The 21,878-nt window shown below is 40.1% G+C and overlaps 1 protein-coding gene across 1 annotated transcript; it reads right to left on the bottom strand.

Annotated features, from left to right (window-relative positions):
• Nucleotides 1-6,904: 6,904 nt before the first annotated feature.
• LOC125639829 (lipase member M-like) lies at nucleotides 6,905-21,198 on the bottom strand. The gene is made up of 9 exons (XM_048857564.2): nucleotides 21,093-21,198; nucleotides 18,131-18,248; nucleotides 17,197-17,395; nucleotides 15,600-15,709; nucleotides 13,646-13,782; nucleotides 12,810-12,956; nucleotides 10,935-11,006; nucleotides 9,822-9,887; nucleotides 6,905-8,861 (listed from the first exon to the last, which is right to left on the bottom strand). The coding sequence occupies exons 1-9, from the start codon at nucleotides 21,195-21,197 to the stop codon at nucleotides 8,628-8,630; spliced, it is 1,188 nt and encodes a 395-aa protein (XP_048713521.2). The 5' UTR covers nucleotide 21,198; the 3' UTR covers nucleotides 6,905-8,627.
• Between the last annotated feature and the right edge of the window lie 680 nt (nucleotides 21,199-21,878).

Genomic DNA, 21,878 nt, shown 5'->3' with positions numbered 1-21,878 from the left:
AAGCCCTATCCTCCACTCCCCTAAACCCTGTAAAGCCCCAATCACTACCCTAATCCTAACCCCAGGGAGCCCTCCGAGCCCCAGCCTGAAATCCTAACCCCAGGTGAGCTTCTATAGAAACTTTTTAGCTAAAAACAAAACAGGCCCTGCAGGAGGCAGGATCAAAGATAAGATCAACCTCTAATGGAAACTGTAAAATAGGTGGTAGTTGGAGCTGCTATTGTGGCCAATGCCAATCAGGAATAGTTTCTTATTGTTAAAGGTTCTACCCAGCTACCCATGTGTAACTTTACAGCTAATAGCCCCAAATAAATACATTGGTAGCTAATGCCAAAATCCACCCTTATGTTTTCAAAGACGTGATACTGTAATTGTAACAAGATTTTTTTTTTTTAAAGTGAGCTGAACAAGTTAACCATGAAGAAAGCACAGCAAGCCATCACCCTGCAGTTTGACAGCTATTTCTTCATCAGGTGAAGGGTTGTACTCTAAACATGCAGAGATGCTTTGAGTCTCCACATGAAATCCAGATGGTTCCAATCAGGATTATACTTGTGCTAAATGAGATTTATTTTAGGAAGCAACATGGCAACATCCTTTGGGACAGCAAGACAGTTATGTCCACCACTCCAAATCATAAACTGGCACCTTCATAACAGTGTCATTGTGCATTGGAGGAGTGCTCTGCAAAAAGGGCAACTCCTTCACAAAAGAAACCAAGTCTAAAAAGCAAAGCAGAAATAATTGTTTAAGTAAAGCTTCAAATTATAGGAGGAATATCTTGAGCAAATAAAAGTTTGATTAATTAGTCCTAGAAAGACGACATATTACAAATATGGGTGGGGTTTTTTTCTTCTTTTTGTTACTTCTGTGAATAATCAGAATTAACCTGTTTAAATTACTACTTTGACAAGTTTCAGAGTAACAGCCGTGTTAGTCTGTATTCACAAAAAGAAAAGGAGTACTTGTGGCACCTTAGAGACTAACCAATTTATTTGAGCATGAGCTTTCGTGAGCTACAGCTCACTTCATCGGATGCGTCCGATGAAGTGAGCTGTAGCTCACGAAAGCTCATGCTCAAATAAATTGGTTAGTCTCTAAGGTGCCACAAGTACTCCTTTTCTTTTTACTTTGACAAGTAAGATTTCAAACAAGATAGAATAGTGGTTTGATCCATTTCTGATATGGTAAAGAAGTATTTTAATGAACAGCCTGAGAAATCACACAAACCTCATTTAAAAAAATCACCTTTCACTGTCCTTATTAGCTGCAGTAAAAACATGCTGCATAATACCTATCATTCTATACTTCTACAATTTTACCAGACAGAAGATGATTTGTAAGCCTGTTGTGACAGGTCTTCACATAATTTTAGTTTGGGTGTCTTGATTCACACCTCATTCTTTGCCTCTCTTTTGGCCCTTTTCATGATAGAGCACTGGACTGGGATTCAGGACACTTGGTTTCTAGCCTCATTCTGCCACTGGCAGAAGCAGTCACTTGCCTCCCTGTTCCTCAGATTCCCCATTTCTAAAATGGGAAGAATGATACTGACCTTGCTGGGAAAGTGCTTTGAGATCTACTGATAAAAGTGCGAGATAAAAGCTAGACATTATTGTGTTGCCTCATCTATTTTGAATTTTTTCCCTCTCTACCCATCCAAGGCACTGACTCACTGCTTTATGTCTCACATTAAACACTTTCTTCTCTCTCTAAGCTTATGACTGACTCACCTCCCAGTTTTGCTGCCTGAACTGCAGCTTTTCTGTGAATAAGTGCGTCTAGTGCTGTCTGTCAGGCACTTCACTTCAGCTATGAATTAATTAGAGAACACTTTATCAGTAAAGTAAGGGTATGTCTATAGGTACAGTGCTGCTGCAGCAGGTCTAGTGAAGAGGCTATGTGCAGACGGGAGAGCATGCCACCTCCATAAGTGGCAGAAGCTACATCGGCAGGAGCTTCTTCCGCCGCCATAGCTGTGTGCAAGAATGCTTATGTCAGTGTGACTTATGTCACTCAGAGGACGGAATATTCACACCCGAGTGATATAAGTTTTACCGACATAGTGTAGACATAGCCTAAGACCGGACATAAAGCAGCTATCTTCCGTAGAACTGCTGCTGTCATTGGAATGGATTTTTTTTTAAATAATGTTTACAGAAGTTAAAGAGCACCCAAAGACGGCTTTAAGCTTTTGATAAGTTATTCATGATTAATGGCAAAGAATCAGGAGGCTCTGAAATGGTCATGCTCTGGCCATGGATTTAATCACACGTTTAGGTAAAGCCCCATCATACTGCATCTACAAAGCTTACCCAGCTGAGGGATCTTTGATTTTGAACTTTAATCTTAACACTATTTTCTCTTTGCTTGCACTTTAGTGACAAGATTTCCTTCAAATTTGAAATCTGCTACTAATTTTCCTAAGTTTGCTGAGTTTCATGAGCTATAAAGCAAAAAGCCAGGTGAATACTGTTATGCCAACAGATTATAATGTACCTCACTTGTTTGATAAAATTCTAGTGATAATTAGATAAAAGGTTTTATAAGAGATGGCTGAAATTTCTCAAAGTATGTAACATTTCAAATTGAGAAACCGGAGAAAATTCAGAAATGAATGAAAAATGTAACCTATAAAAGTCTTGCTATATTTTCCAGGATAAAATTTTTAGTGTTAAGTATCAAATAGATTAAAGGTCTGATGACTACTTGCCACTGGAGTCAAAGACAAAACTCCCATGGCTGTTATGTGTGTAAGGGAGCCGGCCTGACTTCTCTTAAACATCTGATATTACTGGCTGAATCCCACTTTGACCAATAAAGAGTGTTATTTATAAATGGTAAAGTGCTTTCCCTTTTCTTTGTATGCGGTGTTGTAGTCATGCCGGTCCCAGGATATTAGAGAGACAAGGTGGGTGAGGTCATATCTTTTATTGGACCAACTGCTGTTGGTGAGAGAGAAAGGCTTTTGAGCCTCCTTTTTCCTTTGTGCTTTTTGAGTTAGATCCTCAGCTGATGTAAACTATCATAGCTGTATTAAAGTCAGTGCTGCTGTGATGATTTACACCAGCTGAAAATCTTGTTGTTTGTCTTTGAAATACTGTAATAGTTTCCTTTAAGTGTAGATTACCTGATTGTAGTGAACTATATTCTTTGGCAAGCTTGGTGTTTCCCAGATTAACTGTCTACCATAAAAAACAGAAATAAAGTTATAAAATCAGAGGAAAAACCTAAATAGTAATAAATAGTTTGCCTTTAAGTAACAGTGAAGTATTTATTCTGGTAAGCAAAATCAGAAGTCTAGAAATGTTTGCTATCTTAACTACAGAAATATCAAAAATTACACATAAAATGAAGTCATAGCAAATTCAGTTCATGATTTAGTTGGAAACTTTCCTTTAGAGAGAGCAAAACCTATTACTAACCAGCTACAAGCTCTTCAAAGTGATAGAACTTCAAGACCAAGTAAATTCTCATGACAGCACATTCTTTCCTATCTTCTTATCTTTGTCTAAGTATTCCATTCCAAATTTGTTTATTTTCCTACATTAAAAAATGATCCACCCCCAGAGAGATTTTAATGCTCTGATTTAATGCTACCACAAAGTCTCACAATACCATAGAAAAATAGACCAATATGCAAATTGCTGAACTCTAATAAACATTGCATCATGGAACAGTAGCCAGTGGACACTAAAACCTGCAATGAGACAGGACATATGTAAACTTTAGTTTACCTATCCTATATGACAAGGCCCAGGAAACAAAGGTACGTCTCCTACTAACACTCAGGTATGTCATAGATCTTTTATTACTATTTGGATTATCTTTTTTCAAAGAAAAAGATCAGGGAAGGGCCTTAAGGAAAGAAGCCTTTGATGATTCCTTTGCAGAGTTTTTTCACCCTGGGAAAAGAGTATAGAGCCCACCTGAAATATGGCAGATTTCTCAGGGATCCACAGGAAACTAGGGCCAGCCCTGCACATGGAGGCTCTGAGCTTCCACTCCAGCTCCTGGCAGCACAGCTCACTGTAAGAAGAGAAAAACTCAGTTTTCTTCTTTGCCAAAAATACCAATAGTCAGAATGTATACACTGCCTTGCTGAAGGGAAGATAAATTCTCTAAAGTGGCAACACTGTCACTTGAATTTTAAATGCATTCTGATCAGGTCAAAATTATGCCTTATTTAAAAAAATCTGATGTTTACTACTAGTGATCTATATTGTTTCTGGAGTATCTTTTTTATAAGGGACTGTATAATGCCAAAAATTAAATGACCATCATTTTCAAAGGTAGAGTGCAATTATTTTGAGTAATTCAGGCACTTTTGAATTTAGAAACTGACTTCTGTGGATAATAATATGGACTTCTGTGGATAACACACACGCTTTATTAACTTCAAGTGACAGTTGAAATTGGGCTGGAGACGGCAATGTCTTCCCACTCATAGCAGCATGAAAGTACAATATCAGCCTTAATTACAACTGTCCTGATGGTGTGCTATTTTCAGTTCTAAAACTTTCTAAACCCGTAACTTGTAGAAAAGTAGGATTTCAGTGATGGTTTATCACAGATTGAGATCCTTTAGAGAGCGTTAGGCAAGATCACATCTCTTTCCTTGTTTTTTTCCTTCCAGTTCAGCACACGTGCAAGCAGGGGTGCTGGAAAAATTTGTATAGTGGGGTGCTGAGAGCCATTGAACCAAACTGTAAACCCTGTATAGGATGGAAACCACTTCAAGCCAGGGAGTGTGGTAGCACCCGCAGCACCCCTACTTCCAGCACCTGTGTGTGCAAGCCATCAAATTCAGCTAAAGTCCTTACTTCCAGCAGTGAGCAATTACTCACCCTGGGACAGCTTGAATGAATAACTCTTAACTAGTAAGAGTAAGACGTTCACAATGGGGAGCTAAACCTTTTTCTTTACTTTTGTTCAAATCCTGCATGACAAGACTCTTGAGATGAGCTCCATTGTAACCATGTACGATGGGAGTTTCAGTTTTCCAATGTATTTTGCTGCAGAGTGAACCATCTCTGCGTTAGCTATAACCGCCGAAAAGAAGTCGTCCTTTGCCAAATGCACTGCTAGCTGGTCACAGGACCACAGTCAGAATCTGGTAAAGCTCTGTGAGGTGAGCAAAACATTCAGTCTCAGTAAGAGTACTGTGTGTACCAAGCAATAGTGGAGAAGCTGGCAGTGTTGGTTTTGAATTCAGTAAGACAGTTTGTTACCATCACCTCAACAGAGCAGTGACCAATGCGGAGAAGGGATCAAGCATATCAGGAGCTACTATTCCAGGATGAGAACTGCACCTCTGGGAGCTTCCTGACATCCTGCATAATTTATAAGGACTTTAACCTGGTGCTGGAAACTACACTGAGCTCAGAGATAAGATGGTCAGCCTGGATGGTGGCCTTCTGACCCCCCAAATCTAATATAGGCATCTGCAAACTTTTCCTGAAGTAGGGACTTAAGATGGGTTGTCACATTTCAGGGAAGAGGGACTTTCTGGGTCCTCCTTTGTGGGACACCAGCCTACCCCACTCAAAGGTGTGTTGTTCACTCAGCATAAGCTCAGAAACTTCTTCAGTACTCATGACTGGCTTGCCCCGGTTACCTGGAATAGAATATCCCTTTGAAATTCAGGAATCTTCAGAATGATGTCCACCAGACACGATGTTGAATGCTTGAAAGGAATGTGAAACCATATGTAATATACTATGGCAGGTGTCGCAACTCTTTCTTCCCAAAAAATTGAAATGGTCTCCCATTTTTAAACATATCATTTGTAAATTTCACCTTACCGTTGCATCTGAGAACTTACCTGTAGCAGTCAGCATATACTGAAGCAGAGTTTTACAAAACATCATTTTTTGGCCTTGAGATTGCAAAGGCCCTTCAACTCATGTAGTGAATCCTGTAATTCTGGCAGGATTAGACTGATTTTATCAAAATTGTCCAAACAATTTTTCCATGCATAAGGTTATGTTCTAAAGCAGTGGTTCTCAAATTTTTTTTTTCCGTGGACCACTTGAAAATTGCTGGAGTGTCAGACCACCAGCACCATATATTTAAGCAGTAGGGTTTCACTTTGCAAAGCCCTCTGGCCCTCCCAAGATGTTTACCTGTAATAAATTGTCCAGAAAATCATGGGCAGTTATTGAAGACAGAACTGTAGAGAAAAACAGAACCTCAACAGGAGAAGATGCTGGGTCACATTTTGCCTTCATGCCCCCATAATCTGTCCACCATATTTTTCCTCCTTTCCAGTATCCTACCTTTCACACTTTCCTTCTCTACCCCTCCTTATTCTCTTCTCCCCTTCATTCTTTTCCTTCAGCTTTTCAGCTTTCAATGCCCCCTAGTTCCTCCTGAACTTCTTCAATGACCTACTGCACCAGACATTCCTGCCTCCTTATAGTTCCTTGTATAGACCCTTAATGAATTTCACTTCAAATAATGGGAATTGGTGGCCATCTTTACTAGGGACAGCCTTACTTCCACATGTAAGTACTGTTAGGAAATGATGGAGAATGTGACTTAGGGCGGTGTGGTGTCAACCCCATTGAAAATAAGCCATTTTGAATAAGGGAATATTCACAAAATACAGTGTCCCTGGATGGGCAGGTAATATGAATAAGCAGAGGTAAAATGCTCAAAGAACCACAGTTACTGTGATAAAGTAACCTATTTTTCACCTTTGATGTGACCTTTGTACATTCCCAGATGCTGGCACCTGCAGTTCCCAACAGGAGCTACAGATGCCAACAACACTCAGAATTTAGCATTGAGGACATAAGAAATATAAGTTTTAAAAAGCAGAAAAGGAACTTTTGTAGAAGAATTGTTCTCTTTATTTTTCATTTACAAGAAGAGCAAGAGTGAGTATGAAAGAACTTCACTGTTACATTTTTAAAAGACATTTCTTTGTAGTGAATGAGTGTACTAACAACAAGAACTAAAATAATTATTGAGAATATTGTTTGTATTAGTATCCTGGATATTTAACATTTTTAATCAGAGCAACCTACTTTTGAGGTTCTTCCACATACCAGTTTGGGTTATATTGCTACCTATAGACATGGATTAAAAACAGCAAATTGATTCTGCCTCGTGGTATTCCTTCCAGCGTTCCTCAGAAAGCAGGTTTTGCCCCCGTGATATCACCCTTTTTTGTTTGGCTATGTACAACATACTTTTATACTATGATTGTATATACTTCAAAATTCACCATTTCCTTGCCACATAAGTACTATAGAACCTCATCCAAAATCAATACCTCTTTTTCAACAGTTATAGAAAAATCCTAAGAAAATGCAAACAATTTCAGAGGCATATAATTTTAACAGTGAAAATACCCAATGTCACTACTAATTTCTCTGAAATGTAGCTAGGAAAGGGCTTTTAACGTTTCTTTCACTAGCAAAGTCAGGGACAGAATTTTCCAACACCTGTAAATTCAGTTTGAGAATTAAGCAATACTTAGTTCAGTTCAAACAAATGCACTGGATTCCAAGCAGATTGCTAAAAGGTGCCTTTTCTGAAGACGATTGTTCTGATATGGGGGATATTGTGTGGATATGCAAGTGAAAGTATCTTACCCGGAATCAGATGCCACACAGAATGGAACTAGTTGGGGAAAGAGCAGTACCTCAGTTCATCCACATAATACCCTTACTGAAATTAAGAACCTCTCACAATTGAAAGAACTAGATTGCATTAGCTATATTCTCTGTGACAAGGTGGATGGAATCCATATTGACCAATATCAGAAGACTGATTTCAGTGTAAAGGAGAAATAGGGTTATGTGAAGCTGATAGACTGAGAGCTTCGTGACCTGGCAAAATGTTGGGAGGTGTGGGAGCAATTTTTGGAAGTAAAAATATAATTTACATGAGAAAGAAATATAACTTTATGCTCTAAATTGTACACAAATGTTTTAGATTCAGACATTGATTCCCCCCCCGTCCCCATACATCTCTTCCGAGTGTGATTCTATCTTTTTTCACAAGCCTTTCAATTCAAGGATATCCTTTGATGTGTGTATTTTTCCTGTCATGCTTTTGCGGTCTTATTATTGTGTATATTCATGTGTATCTATACAAAATAAACGGTCAAAGTAAAACTAACATAGACTATCTTAACTATATATGAAAGGCTGCATTATTGATTACCAAATTAAAAACATTTTTAATATGTAACATGGGAAAGTTCTCTAGTATTTTAACTGGACCAGAGAAATGTCCTCATTAGTTTAACATCTAATGATGGACTGTGCTAAGAGATTTAAGGCATGCATGCATATTCTGGCTCACAGCTGTAACATGCACTATAAGATTTTAGTTTTGGTTTCAGAAGTGTTTCCTTTGAGAAATATAATTCAGTTTTCTGAGTAACAGAATCCTGGTTGCTGAATTTCACCAGGAAGATGGGGAAAAATTGGTACCACGACCAAAAAAAAAAGTACATATTAAATCCTTTCAGAGTAACCCCCTAATCCGTTTACAAGCACCATGATGGACTCAAAAAATAGCAACTAGAAAAGCAGCCTATTGCCACACATACAGAAAGTAGATTTCAATAAATCTAAATTAACTAATTAATTCTCAAACAATGCTGTGTGGTTTTATGGATACTTTCCCATCAGTGCAATAATTTCACTGTACACACGCTTGGCTGCATCAAGACCCCAGGTGAAATCCCAGTGGTTCCAGTCAGAAATATTCTTGTGGTAAACTAGGTTAGTAATTTGAGGGAGTAACATGTCAATATCCTTTGGGTCTACCATCCAGTCCTCTCCACCGGACCATACTGCAGTGGGCACAGTCATATCTTCTATCTTATAGCAGGGAGGGACAGACTGAAAGACAAAAATGTAAGTCTCAGACCCTGTCTTAATTTTTAAACAAAAATCATTGATTAACCATTTGACTGCTGTACAAAATTGCCAGCTTCATCTGAGATAATCAGTGTTTTGGGACAGCAGCTCTCAAACCGTGCTCAATAGTCTACACAGCACCTGCTGTTGCTCCGTAAAGAGCTGCCTTCTACATGTGTCCCAATTCATCATTGTAACATAGCGTCTGGGTGCCCATTAGGGTCACTGGAAATCAGCGGGATAAGCCTGCCTAGTTTCCTCACTAGGGATCAGTGCTACATGGGATTAGTAGGAGGAAAAGGAACTGTTCTCACAGATTTGCTGCTGGAAAGAAGTTGCCAGTGGGAGAAGAGCCAAGACCCACCCAGCTGGAGACAAACATCCAGCAGAGAAGGGAAACAGGCAGTATGCATCAGAGATCAGAGGAGAAAGGAAACACATGGCAGGGAACCAGGATCAGGAGAACGTGCAGGAAGGGAACTGGAACATATACAAGGCAGTGGGGAAGAAAAGAAGCTGGAGGCTGTGCAGGGAGAGAGGAAGACCCAGAAGCGGAGGAGCACGTACAGGAGGAGACAAGGGCCAAGTAACAATGACCTTGTGCATGGAAGGTGAGGACAAAGCAGCAGTGAACACAGGGCAGGAAAGTGAAGAAGAAGTCGACCAGATGAGCAGGTGCAGAGAAGCCTGGGGAAAGAGAGGAAATGAACAAATAATGGAGGAGATGAAATGAGGAACAAAAGGAGACAGTATAATTAAGTTTTTCAAATGGATGAAACCCATATTAAATACACCCCAAAAGTCCATAAACTAATGCTAGTTTTCCTGTAGTCAAATGCTGTAACAGATTGGGGATGTGTTGTGACTGAGTGTGGGAAGGCAGGGGATCATTCTTATTTTTAAAAGATCACTTAGTTTTCAATAAAAATAATTTCTCTCTACCTGGTTGTACTTAGCCTTGTTCTCACTGCCATAGTCAAAATATTTGAATTCTCCTGATTTAACTGCCTAGCAAAAAGAAGAAAAGAAAGTGTAAAATTAGACAACAAATTATCCACATGCCTTTGCATATCAGTGTGCTGTTCTGTCTTAAACTATCATGAATCAATTATGTTACATTATGCAGGACTTTAGACATTTTGGATGAAATTTTGGCAAAACACTCATTGACTTCAATAGGATCAGAATTTAACCCTTTGCATCTACAACAGCACATTTTGAGCATAAAAAAATAAAATCACTTCTCACTTTTCATTGGCGACGAGTAATTTTTAATCTGTATCTGCTAACAAACAAGTTTTTCCTTTTTGTTAACTTTATCATTAACGTGCACAAGGGGTGCTTTTTAAGAACTTTGTATTGACAGATTTTGGTATTACATAGCCCATGAGTTTTTCACTCTCTCTCTTTCTTGACACTATATATAAACAATTAAAAGAATTATAATTTTCCTTTTCAGAACTGCTTTCTATACTGGTGTTCGTCACTGAGATGAGCAGCAACCCCTATAGTTAAGATCACCTGGCACTTTTCATTATAAGACCCTGTTTTCAGTTTGCCAAACTTTAATTTAGGCTGAAGTTTTTCAGGCTGGGCGTCTAGTTCAGGCTAAATTCTTTTGGCAAATTTCAGTTAAACCAGTTGGCGTTTATTGGAAAATGTCTAGGTTTCCTGAACCATGTCCATCCTGTGCACTGAATGAGGCAGGGCCCTGTGGAAAAAAATAGCTTGTGATCATGTAATTAAAGACTGTATCATAATACCTATGCACAAGGGGGCTTAATTAAAGTTGCCTGAGCAAACTTGATTCTGGAATTTCCTAACTTTTGAGTGTGTGACTTTACAATCTTAATATTCATAGCTTTCCTACATGCCTGTCCTTTCACACTGAAAACTCTCAGTAACCAACAACGTCAAAGATGGAACTCAAAGGATTATGTCACTATATTAAAATCTCATTGATAAATAAATACCTGTCTGTTCTGAATAAATCAGGTTTTAACTATGATCAGAGAGCATAAATCACAGAATATTGAAAGATTTCAGAAGTTTTACCTGGGCCCAGTGCAGTAAGTTTTTAGCAGATGTTTCATCTGGAAAGCGGCCTGTGTACACATCCATTCGACTCTGCAAGAAAACAATTTTAGGATATTATGTGTTTTCTAAATGAAATGGGAGAAAGGCAGGATTCTACATAAACAAAACACCATTCAGTTCAGTAACTACAGAATTACAAATCATCCAAACTGGAGCAAGCTGGATGGCCAGAAAAACTGCAATATTTTCAGAAATATAATTCCCTCGCCTATCTGTTAATTTTTAAAACAATTACTTAACGACAGTTCTGCCAAAAGTAGTAAGAAAACATCTAAAATATTAAGCTCTCCTTGAACCTATTGTAAGGTTTGGTTTAATTCTGTCTGAGTTATGGTTCTGAGTGCTAGATAAAAAACAGGCTTCAATATTTGCCTGAACTACCTCATGCTTTTACCATGTGTAGATCTTGGGGGATTCTATTGACCCATTGAGCTAGGTGGATTGTCAGACCAACTGAATATAAAGGAAGTGGGAGTTGCTCAACCTGCTCTGAAACAAAGTCCCATGCAATACATAGAGTCAAAGGCTTGCACCCTTCCAGGGGCGGGTTAAGGTTGGCTCTTAGCACAGAAATTAAGGACAGGAAACAAAGTTCAGCCCAGCTTTCTACTCAAACTTGGCTGTTCCTACATGAGGCTGCTGGAGTCAGGGGTGTTGCTTAAGCAGCCTCATGTAGGAACAGCCAAGTTTGAGTAGAAAGCTGGGCTGAACTTTGTTTCCTGTCCTTAATTTCTGTGCTAAGAGCCAACCTTAACCCGCCCCTGGAAGGGTGCAAGCCTTTGACTCTATGTATTGCATGGGACTTTGTTTCAGAGCAGGTTGAGCAAGATACCAGCTCATATGAAGCATAATTTCCATTTCATTTTTTTATTCAGAGAACTCCAGATTGCCATGTAAATGACACCTCTGGCAAATGGATTACCATTGGACTCTCAACATTTCCCCCAGAGAGAAGATTAAATATTCCTAACAACATAGCCTTGCAAAGTGTGACTGTGTGACAGTGAGTACCTTGCAGTGCTGCCTGCAGACTTTACTTTTATCTTTGGCCTGTTAAGCCTACAGACAACTTAATAATATTATTGCTAAGTATCAGTTGGCAACTGGTGCCTGTTAGGGAACTGCAGATTTTCCTTATCGGGCTGCATTCTAGTGTAGGGGAGGTTAGGTTGAGGAATGGAATTCACACACACCATCTCCTCAAATGGACAGATAGTCATTAGGGCTTTAGCATAATCCATCTATGGCCACTAAGCCACTACACTGAGCTACAGTATGTTCTCCTGAGTAATGTTTTGGGGGCAGTGGCTCCAACAGCCTGTCTCCTGCCCACTGGAAACCAATGCAGACGGCCTACCCATAGCACTTAAAAGCGAGCATTGTGACCCACCCTACATAACTGCTCTGGCCATAGCATGCACCTGCACCCACCCACCCTGGGGCTTCTGTGACACTGCTGTTATGTAAGTCAGGGCCTGGGACTGTAGGCTATAAACTCCAAATTTGACCGTGATATTTTAATGCCATATTAAACATTTACTCTGCTTTATTGAGAAAAAGACAGGTAACACATTAGCCAAACTACTAAGCCAATTGTAGGCTACAGAGATTCCCAGTTAAACTGCTTATCACCACCTGCATTATTGAGGCATTTGCTTTCTCCATTCTCATCATGTTAGAAAGTCCCTAGCAAAACTCTACAACAATTAAAAGGACCCTGCTTTACTCATTCCAAATTAAATAATTGCACATTTGGCACAAATGCTGTTTAAAATCAAGCTAACTTTTTCAGTTCATCACTAAAATATGGTTGATATAGATATACACACATACCATATTTAGGTTTTTCTCATTGAATCCACCCGCAAAGAAAAATATATTGGCACAAAGTCTATTAGGTAATTCATAGCAGCACATTGTGGCAGCAAGCTCCCTCATAGTCTTACCCCACCAGCGGAAGTCTTTTTTGCCAAGAATATCCTGTGAAAACGAAAGGGCATTATTTACAGTGAACCTTCAAAGTGTATTTTGTATAGTCGCCTTATCACAGTCCAGGCCTGATCCAGATCATACCTTTAACTGACTTCCTTGAGGTTTTCATGTAGCTACTAGGACCACAATTGTGCCTCTATCAACTGTGTATTCCACAAACGTCACAGTTGATACATGCCTACCTCATGGAATTTTCCATTCATTCAAGGCAAGAAGGCAGAATTGTATTTCCCACCCTCTACCCCTGACTTGTACAGATACCTCAGTCATATGCATCTGAATGGTATCAATACAATAAGCTGAACATGAAGTTGGAAAATTCACATTCAGATAAATTAAAAAATATATATACTTGAACCCAGCATTAAAATGGCTAATTTAAACATACTAAAGTCACAAATTCAACAGATAAGACTCTGAACAGGGATGTTAAGTCTGACACTTTGCACATACTGAGAGAGTGTTATGAAGGCATACGTTTAATCAACCAAACCACCACAAACGCTACTGAACATACATGCACTGTGACGGAATTAATATTCCAGTGACAATCTAAACTGTTTACAGCATATTTCCTTTTGTATTATCTGATCGCGCGGAACTCCTGTTCAGGTACAACGCCTCTTTTTAAAGACCAGTAACTCAGTAGCGTAATAAAATACAGAGAAATCTCATACCTGTAATGCTCCTTCAGGCATTAACAACATTTTTACCATAGGGCTTTTGGTGTGTCCAGTGGTGACAGCAGGAGCCAAGGCAAAAAACATTTTGACTTTCTGTGCCAGCTGTGGCATGGAGGAAAATGCTATGAACGCTGAGAAAGTGAAAGAGAATAATTACAGAAATCTTACAAACAACAACTGAATACTTACAGGCAGTTGTTTGAAAAATCCACCAGAGGGTTCATCAGGACCCAGCATGTAGTATTTGGTTTAGAAGAAATCAGTTCTAATACAGAATGAGGGAAATTGCAAGCAGTTTGGGATGGCCCTTGACTACGAATCAGGACAGGTGATGTCATCAAATAGTTTAGCCAGGGACTGACATAAGAGTGCTGTGACTGTGCTGAATGATGCAATTTAGCCCAGAATAAGAGCAGGCAGAAATGGGAACTGTACCAAGTCATCATCATTTCAGTGGCGTTAGCAGGGATATTTGTTCATGACCTGTCTGTTTAACTTTTATATCGCTTTCCCAGCAGAGATGTTAAAAGGAGATTTCTTTATTTCTGTGGTCAAATATAGTCCTGATATGGACCTCTTTAATGCCTATTGCCAAGAAACAGCTCTCTCGATTATCAGTTATTGAGACTAAAAGGATAGTCTTTTGTCCCTATTACTAACAGAGAATATGATAACTTGTGTGACAAAGCTCTGTCCTTGTTTCCGTGGGTTCCGCACTTCCTGGTGGATTTTGCTAGCCTCAGAGGCTCACTGTGACCCTCCACATAGCCCTTCTCTCTCTAGAGGCAAAGGTCACAGCCTACTGAGCCATTTTCATCATAAGCCAGCAAGGGAGGTGAGGAGAAGCTACTCTCCCTTGCACAGTCTCTGTTGTCTCCCAGACTCAGTTATTAATTTGGGGAGAGATGGGGGTGGGGGAGGGGAGCCTGGGCCTGCCCTCTACTCCAGGCTCCAGCCCAGGGACCCTAATAGTATTAGCCATGGTAGTGGACCTTTTGGAAACAGGACATGTACAATTCCCTGGGCCACTTCCCCACAGCAGCCTTCCCCCTCGCCTTCCTCAATATCTACTTCACCCTTACCTCAGGGCCTCCTTCTTTGTGCCTGATATGGTTTGTATTGCTCAGTATCTCCCATGGCACGGCTTCCTCCTACAACTCCCAACACATGGTCCCACCTGACTAACTGGGAGGCTTTTAACTAGTTTCAGCCAGCCCCTGATTGGCTTCAGGTGTCCCAATCAACCTAGCTGCCTTCTGGAAAGATCTTAATTGGCCCCAGGTGTCTTAATTGATCTGGAGCAGCTGCCACTTGCTTATCCTGGTAACAGGGATTTGTTTAGTCTGTGGCTAATATATCTGTCTCCCGCTACTTTACTATAGCCATCTGGCCTTGCCCCATCACACTTGATAGGCCTGAGTTGGAACAATAAGCTCATTTTCACACTTGGGCTAGACTATCCATTAGTATGGAAGAAGGGAGCACCATGCATTTCACTTGAAAACAAAAGCCATGAATTTGGTGCAGAGTCCCTTGGTTAATTTTAGGGGGTATCCTGTTCCCTTCAGCAATGAAAGATATTTCAGGCTGAAGTATAGTCAAATATTCCATTTGTGACAGCAAGATGAAGTTTAGCAAGAGAGGAACCTTTGGTGGTCACCAAAACCTCTCTGGTTTTTCTAGGAATCTGTTGGCCATCTCTGATTACATCACAGGCTCCATGGCTTCAGTGGGACGTTTACTTGAATCAGGTCTGACTGAAAACTGAGAAAGGAATCCTGGACTTAGCCCTATATAAAGTACTTGCACAATGTTAAACGAAAATGGGAATTGTCTCTGCAATTTTCTGCTTATAAACATATGAAAGAGTTAATAATAGCCCAGAGAAAGCCTCTCTTACTTGAGAGAGAAAAGTACAATGCAAATGCATCAAATTCTGCTAGCATACCCATAGTGCTGCCCTGGGAGTAGCCAACATAATACAGTTGCTTCTGTCCAGTTTCCTGCAGAATAAAGTTTATCATAGCTTGAAGGTCATATTTGCCCATTTCATGAAAACTGCAATATAAAAATATGAAGTTAACCACATAATGAAGTTATAGGGCCAGATTCTCAAGTAAGTTATGGCTCCTATGCGCCACTAAGGTGACATAAAGGGGCTGGAATTTGGGGGTAAATTTCCAGGAGAAAATTCCCACTGTTTAGGGAAGCTCTCTGCCGAGTGCAACTGCGTGGGACCTGGAGCTGTGCCTCTGGCTACTACTCCATCCTTCTCTCAACCCCCTCACTGGTAAAAGGTCCATTAAAGACGCTATATGAGTTCTGCAGCCTTGAGCTACTCAGCAGCATCTGAAAATTAGCACGGCTTGCTCTCAAAATCAGGGAGCTGTAACCAGCTTTGCAGTGAGTGGCGCTCCGGCTAAGGAGAGAATCTGGCCAGCAAATCCTGCCCACATACATTTGAATGCAACACTGGTGAACCATTGAGCTGTTATGTGACAGACCCGACTATTCAGGGATCCAGCCCAGCCTAGGTTTGCCAGCCCCGAGTTTGAGTCTTTGTCTCTCTACATAATACAGATGCCTTATTTTTCAATATGGAGTGTGTTTACAAACCTAGGAAAGATAAGACTGCCCTGTTGGCCAAGCCATGATATTTGAATTAATGTTAGCCCAATGCTCTTAATTCTGCTTCTGTGCTAAAGGAAAATGGTAATGTCCTTTAAAAGGTATTCTAATAACTAGACCCAGTTCCAGTAAATAACTAACAAGCAGCTTGTTAGGAAATGGCTCAGCTATAGTTAAATAATGCCCAAAGGGGAGGCAGCAACCAGTTGGAAAGCTTGATAACAATGCCTGAAACCTGTATTCCTTGCATTTTATGCCTGAGCTTCCGCACGTGAAAGGGAATGTGCAGTTGCCCGTTTAGCATGGTGCTTGCCTGCTCCCCATAGTTCCATTTGCACCAGTCCAGAGTGTGAAGAGGGCAGGGCCTGTTCCATGCTCCTCTTTAACCTCTTTGGGACAAACTCTATCACCCCGGGTGCAAGGTGAGAGCAATCCCTGTTCTGCTTTGTGCTCAGGGACTGACTGCCCTTGGCCACTGGATAGGATTGCAGTGAGGGAAAGATTCTTTGTGATATTTAATGAACTAAACATATCTAACAGCACATTATATTTCTGTAGGCGACTAATGGCCCTGACAAAGAAACGTTTCAATGCGAAGGTTTCTACCACACAGAGGGTTCTGTTTAACTCTGTGCTATGTCTTTCAGTCCTAGCGCTACTGAAAATCAGTGGCATTAATGATGTGAGTAGGGGGTGCAGGAGGAAGTTCTCTGCTGATTTAAACTGTTGGCCTCCCAATGCCTTGACAATGGAGCCAAATTACAGATCTAAATCCTGTATGAGCACCATTGCTGTGCACAAACCACACAAATTGAAGTTCACATGAATTAAGAGAAACATGGATCACCACACATACAGAATTGCCAACAAGCAAAACAGTTTGCTGCTTTCACTAGTTTCTCTCCAGTTCATCCTACCTGAAATCCCAAAATTCCTCTTGGGCAACTGAAAATTTCTGGTGTCTTTGAGACCAGGTTGTGCCTCTGCTATTTCCTATCCAAACATCATAGCCAGCATCTGCTAGCATGAAGCCCAGGCTGTTATTGGCCAAATTTTCAACCCAGTTGCTACCTTGACCAAACAATCCATGCTGGAGAAGCACAGCTGCCTTTGGACCTAAATAAATGGAATACAGAAATACAGGTTTGGTAAAGTAACATGGCAAAATGACATACTGTATTTCACTCATCCCAAACACATGCTGATAAAACCTTTAAATCAGAGCACACCCACAAGTATGATACCCCATGACAAATAATTAGCTATAGTAAAAAGCAACGGCAAACAGGGGTTTAGAATGAAAATGTTTAGGGAATTTTAGCTACGGCTGTCATTAGTATTCCATACATATACATGTATAATTAGCTGTAATGCTGCTAAAATCTGTAGTTAAGATTTCCTAAGTATTTCCATACTAAATCCCTGTTTTTAGTTGCTCATAACTAAGGCTGGTTGCTTGACATAACCACCAAACAGAACAAAATATACAAAAGTAACGAATTTATAGGGAAAAAAAAATCACTGTGCAACTCAGCCAACAGACATCCAGCCTCTCCTGTTCTCAGACTTATGTCATTGCTAATGTCAAAAACCATGACCTAATCGTTCTCAATTTTCCACACCCTGTTTTGTTCAGAAAAAATCATGAACATATAGAAATGTGTAAAGACTTGATTGATTGGTTTTCAGTCTGATATTTATATTCAGGATTTTTCCCCAGATATTAAACATGCCTCCTGTGTGTGTGTGTATGTATGTATATATTTACTTGGATTGGTGGGTTGTTTTTTTTTTTTTATTTTGGATGAGTGTTATTTGGGGTTTTTTGCATCAAACAAAATGGAGCCATACCTTTGTCTGTAGGTTTTTCTCTGCCATAAGGAATTCTGTTTATTCTCAAATAATAGCCATCCTCAGTCAGAACTTCATACTCCTCACTGGGATATCCTTCATAGCAGATCAACTGACTCTGAGGGAATTAAAATAAATGTCTAAGATTGTTTACAGGTATCAGATTTTTAATTATCTGTTGCAGGGAAGAGGGCATTTCCCCACGAGGAAGTGTTAGCATGAGTGTTTGTTTAACTTTTATGAGTTCCTGCACTTAATTAGTTTCAACTGGGATATGGAACAAAGCCTAAAATAGAGAGAGATTTTTATTCCTAACCTGGCCCAAACCAGGAAATATTGAAAATATTCCCAGAGAGCTTGTTCTCCTGAGATTTCCAGCCCAATTATCTGAACAAGGAGGTGCTAAGAAGGCTGGATTAGTCATGGAAAAGCTTAGAAAAATTTCTCCACAAAGAATGTAAACATTTCCATGTTCTTTCTTCACACATCCAAATGCAATGGCATTAGTCGGAAGGAAATAAATATTCAGGAATCTATTATTTGAAAGTAGTTTTAATTGGAATAACAACCTTGTGTCACCTTAGAGACTAACAAATTTATTTGGGCATAAAAAGCATCAATGACTATTAACAAGAAAAATATAATAAAAAGTAACTTTAGATCTGTGATGATTTGGAGAATTTGCTTATGTACAACTTAAGAATTCTGGTTGATTTTATGAAATTGCTGTATCATTGAATATGTCCCAGTCACCATCAGCTGTCAGGGTTGTCGTCTATCTCTCTGATCAGGAACAATGGTAGGCCACTCAACTTTGATGATCCTCCATTCAAATGGAGCACCTTTAGCAAATAGATGATTGCTGCCCAGGGCAAACCAGTTTTTCAAAGTCTGAACTCCAGGGAGGAGGGTAACTAAACAATAGATCATCTGGTGGGACATTGATCACCTGATGAGCCTGATCCCTGACAAAGAGGAACTCAAAGAATGACACAAAGGGCATTTGGTCAGGAAAAAGGAAAAGAGGGACATGCTGTCACAGTAGAACGGTTCTATTTAACTGTAGGACTGGCTGAGGAATAAGGAAACTGTGCAGAGAAGAGGAGAGACTCCATAATTTGGAGGAAAAGCCATGTGCAGGAGATGGTATCCTGGACTCCTTAGTGTACTCTGCCCTAAGCTCAAAGAATGGTCAAGAGTGCTGAGGACATTGAGGCAGAAAAATATGTACAGGATTCTTATAGTTTTGTCTAGCTCTGTATATTTCTTGTGCTAGCTAAAGTAAAGAGTTATTGGTTTTTGGAATCTTTTGAGAAATCTGTGCATCTATTTGTTTCACTGTAAACACAGAGTTGCCACAAACTTGGAGATCAGGGATAGGATGATCTTAAAGTATGGGAGAATCTGGGTATTAGCACTGGTGACGGGGTAACAAACCAGGGAGCCTGTGCCCAGGAAGCATGCCAGAGATGCCAAGAAAAGAGACAGTGTTACAGACTACTCAGACTAGGGGACACTTAAAGCACATGGGCCCAGTGTGAGAGGCCCAAACACAACAGCCTTGGGAGCGTCCAGCTGGGGGAGCTTGCCAGGATTGCAACATGAACCCAAACAGAAAGGTAATTAGGCACATGGAGTGGAGATAGGGTCTGGAACCCAGACCCTGAGTATTTAATCATATAAACACTTCATCCTCGTATGTGACGAGTAGGTTTGTGCAGAGCATTCTGGAAAAATGCCAGCTTTAGGAACTCGTAAGAACCAGAAGATTATAAGCAATGGTGTCTGCTGACAACTCAACTGAACATTGGTAGCAAAATTGATATGCTAAATCTTTCTGAGCCAATTTACATCTACAGATAATGATTGCAATATACCTGAGCCAAAACAAGGTAGGCGAACTCCATCTTGCCTAACCTGAAGGGCCAGCACTGCAGGAAAACACAAGAGGTGCAGGAATCCAGCATGCTCTTGTGCAATTCTCTGACAGCGATTGTCCTTGCCTTCTGACAGCTCTAGCTATTAAAATCCACTCCACTGGGGAGTTTCAATTAAACCAAACTTTAGACTCTCTTAGATTTGCTTTGTCCTATAATAATTATATATCTTTACATCTCAGAAAATGGTTGGCTCCACGATATAAGAGGATTCATAATAAAGTTCTTTCTAAAAGTAAGGTTATAAAGTGTTTACAATACCACAGAAACACACCAAACATCCTTTCTCTGCTTCACTCCCTCCTTGAAATTCACTCCCTTTGCAAAGTCTCCACCTGTTCAGCTCCACATTTTCTTATAATTTATCTCTTGTAAAGATTCATCTTATGCTTCATACTTTAAATCATAATAATCTATTTAATAATCCCTTAACATACATACAAGCAATCACTTCCCAAGGGTTGTCCAAAAAAAAAAAAAGTGTTTGAGCATAACTATTATGTAGACTTGTTATTGCTGGCTCAGATCCGGTCTCAAAATAGGAAACCATGACATATGAGAAGAGAAGAGAGGTGCGAAGAATTTTCTGCCCGGGAACAAGGAAATGCATGGAACTGAATATAAGAGATCACTCCCATTTATAGTGGACTTACTCATATGCACACTTCATACTTCCCCTGATCCATCCTTCAATACAGATAAATTGGAAGGCCCTTTTGGAAAAACAGACTGAAGGTATAGTGGGGAAGATATAGTATAGTGGGGGAATGGAAAAAGTTAAAGAGAAAACTTGTTAATGAAACATTATCAATATTAAATATGGACCTAAACTTGGATCCAAGGTTTTCAATTCGGTCACTTGGTGGATGTCTTTAATGAGCCTTTCTAAATCCCAAAACAAGACATTCCCAAATGTTGTAGCTGAAAATTTGAAATGCGGCCCTCAACCTGAATCTGAATTTTCAGGCCTGTGTCTAATTATTATGCTCCATTATAGTTAACATTTTCACAAATACTTGACTTACAATATTCATAAACGTTTCAGGATTCATGTTTCTTTTCTTCTTGATGAGTTCTTCTGAGCTTGTAACAACTTGTATTAGATAGGCTAATGCAATAAACCACCACATCTTGTTTCTGTGAAAAAAAGTGTCTGTTAATAACATTTCTACCAACATACATCTTGGTTTTGTAACATTTATTCCAACTCTCTCGTGTATACAAAGAGTGTGAAATTCATGTTGGAAAATGGGGGGGGGAGAGCACTATTTTGCCTGCCAATTCTTACTCACAAGCATAGTAATATTGAGTTCAGTTGGGGGCAGGCCCTACTTCAGTCTCCGTCATGATTAATTTGAATTTATGGCCATATCCAACTCTTATTGAAACACTCCCTTTGCCTGCAATAGAAGACGGATCAGGTCCTATGTGAAACACTGCGTGGCAGAGCTCCGACCTTGTCCCCGTGGGTCCCATGGTTCCAGGTGGTTTATGCTAGCTTCAGAGGCTCACTGCAACCCTCCACATAGCCCTTCTCTCTCTAGGGCCAGGGATACAGTCCACTGAGCCCTTTACATCATAAGCCAGTAATGGAGGTTGGTGAGAGAATTCCCACAGTCTCTGTTGCTCCTACAGCCTCATACCAAAACAGTTTAGCCTCCTGTCCTGACAGGGGCCTGTTTTCCCCTCCCAGGAGGTATTTCTGTAGTGGTGGGTTGGGGGAACCCAGGCACGCCCTCTACTCTGGGTTCCGGCTCAGGGACCCTAATAGTAGCAGCTGTTGGCAGCCAACCTTTTACTGCCAGAGTTGC

The sequence above is a fragment of the Caretta caretta genome, chromosome 7 (assembly GCF_965140235.1).
Source record: "Caretta caretta isolate rCarCar2 chromosome 7, rCarCar1.hap1, whole genome shotgun sequence".
NCBI classification, from domain to species: domain Eukaryota; kingdom Metazoa; phylum Chordata; order Testudines; family Cheloniidae; genus Caretta; species Caretta caretta.
Note: the sequence above shows the minus strand (reverse complement) of the source record. Positions and strands in the feature narration are given on the sequence as shown.

Coding starts and splice junctions, on each gene's coding strand:
- LOC125639829 (XM_048857564.2), bottom strand. CDS start 21,197: ATGTGGTGGTTTATTGCATTAGCCTATCTAATACAAGTTGTTACAAGC. Junction 9,888..10,934: donor ACTTACTGCACTGGGCCCAG/GTAAAACTTCTG, acceptor TCTTTTTGCTAG/GCAGTTAAATCAGGAGAATT. Junction 8,862..9,821: donor ACAAGGCTAAGTACAACCAG/GTAGAGAGAAAT, acceptor TTTGTCTTTCAG/TCTGTCCCTCCCTGCTATAA.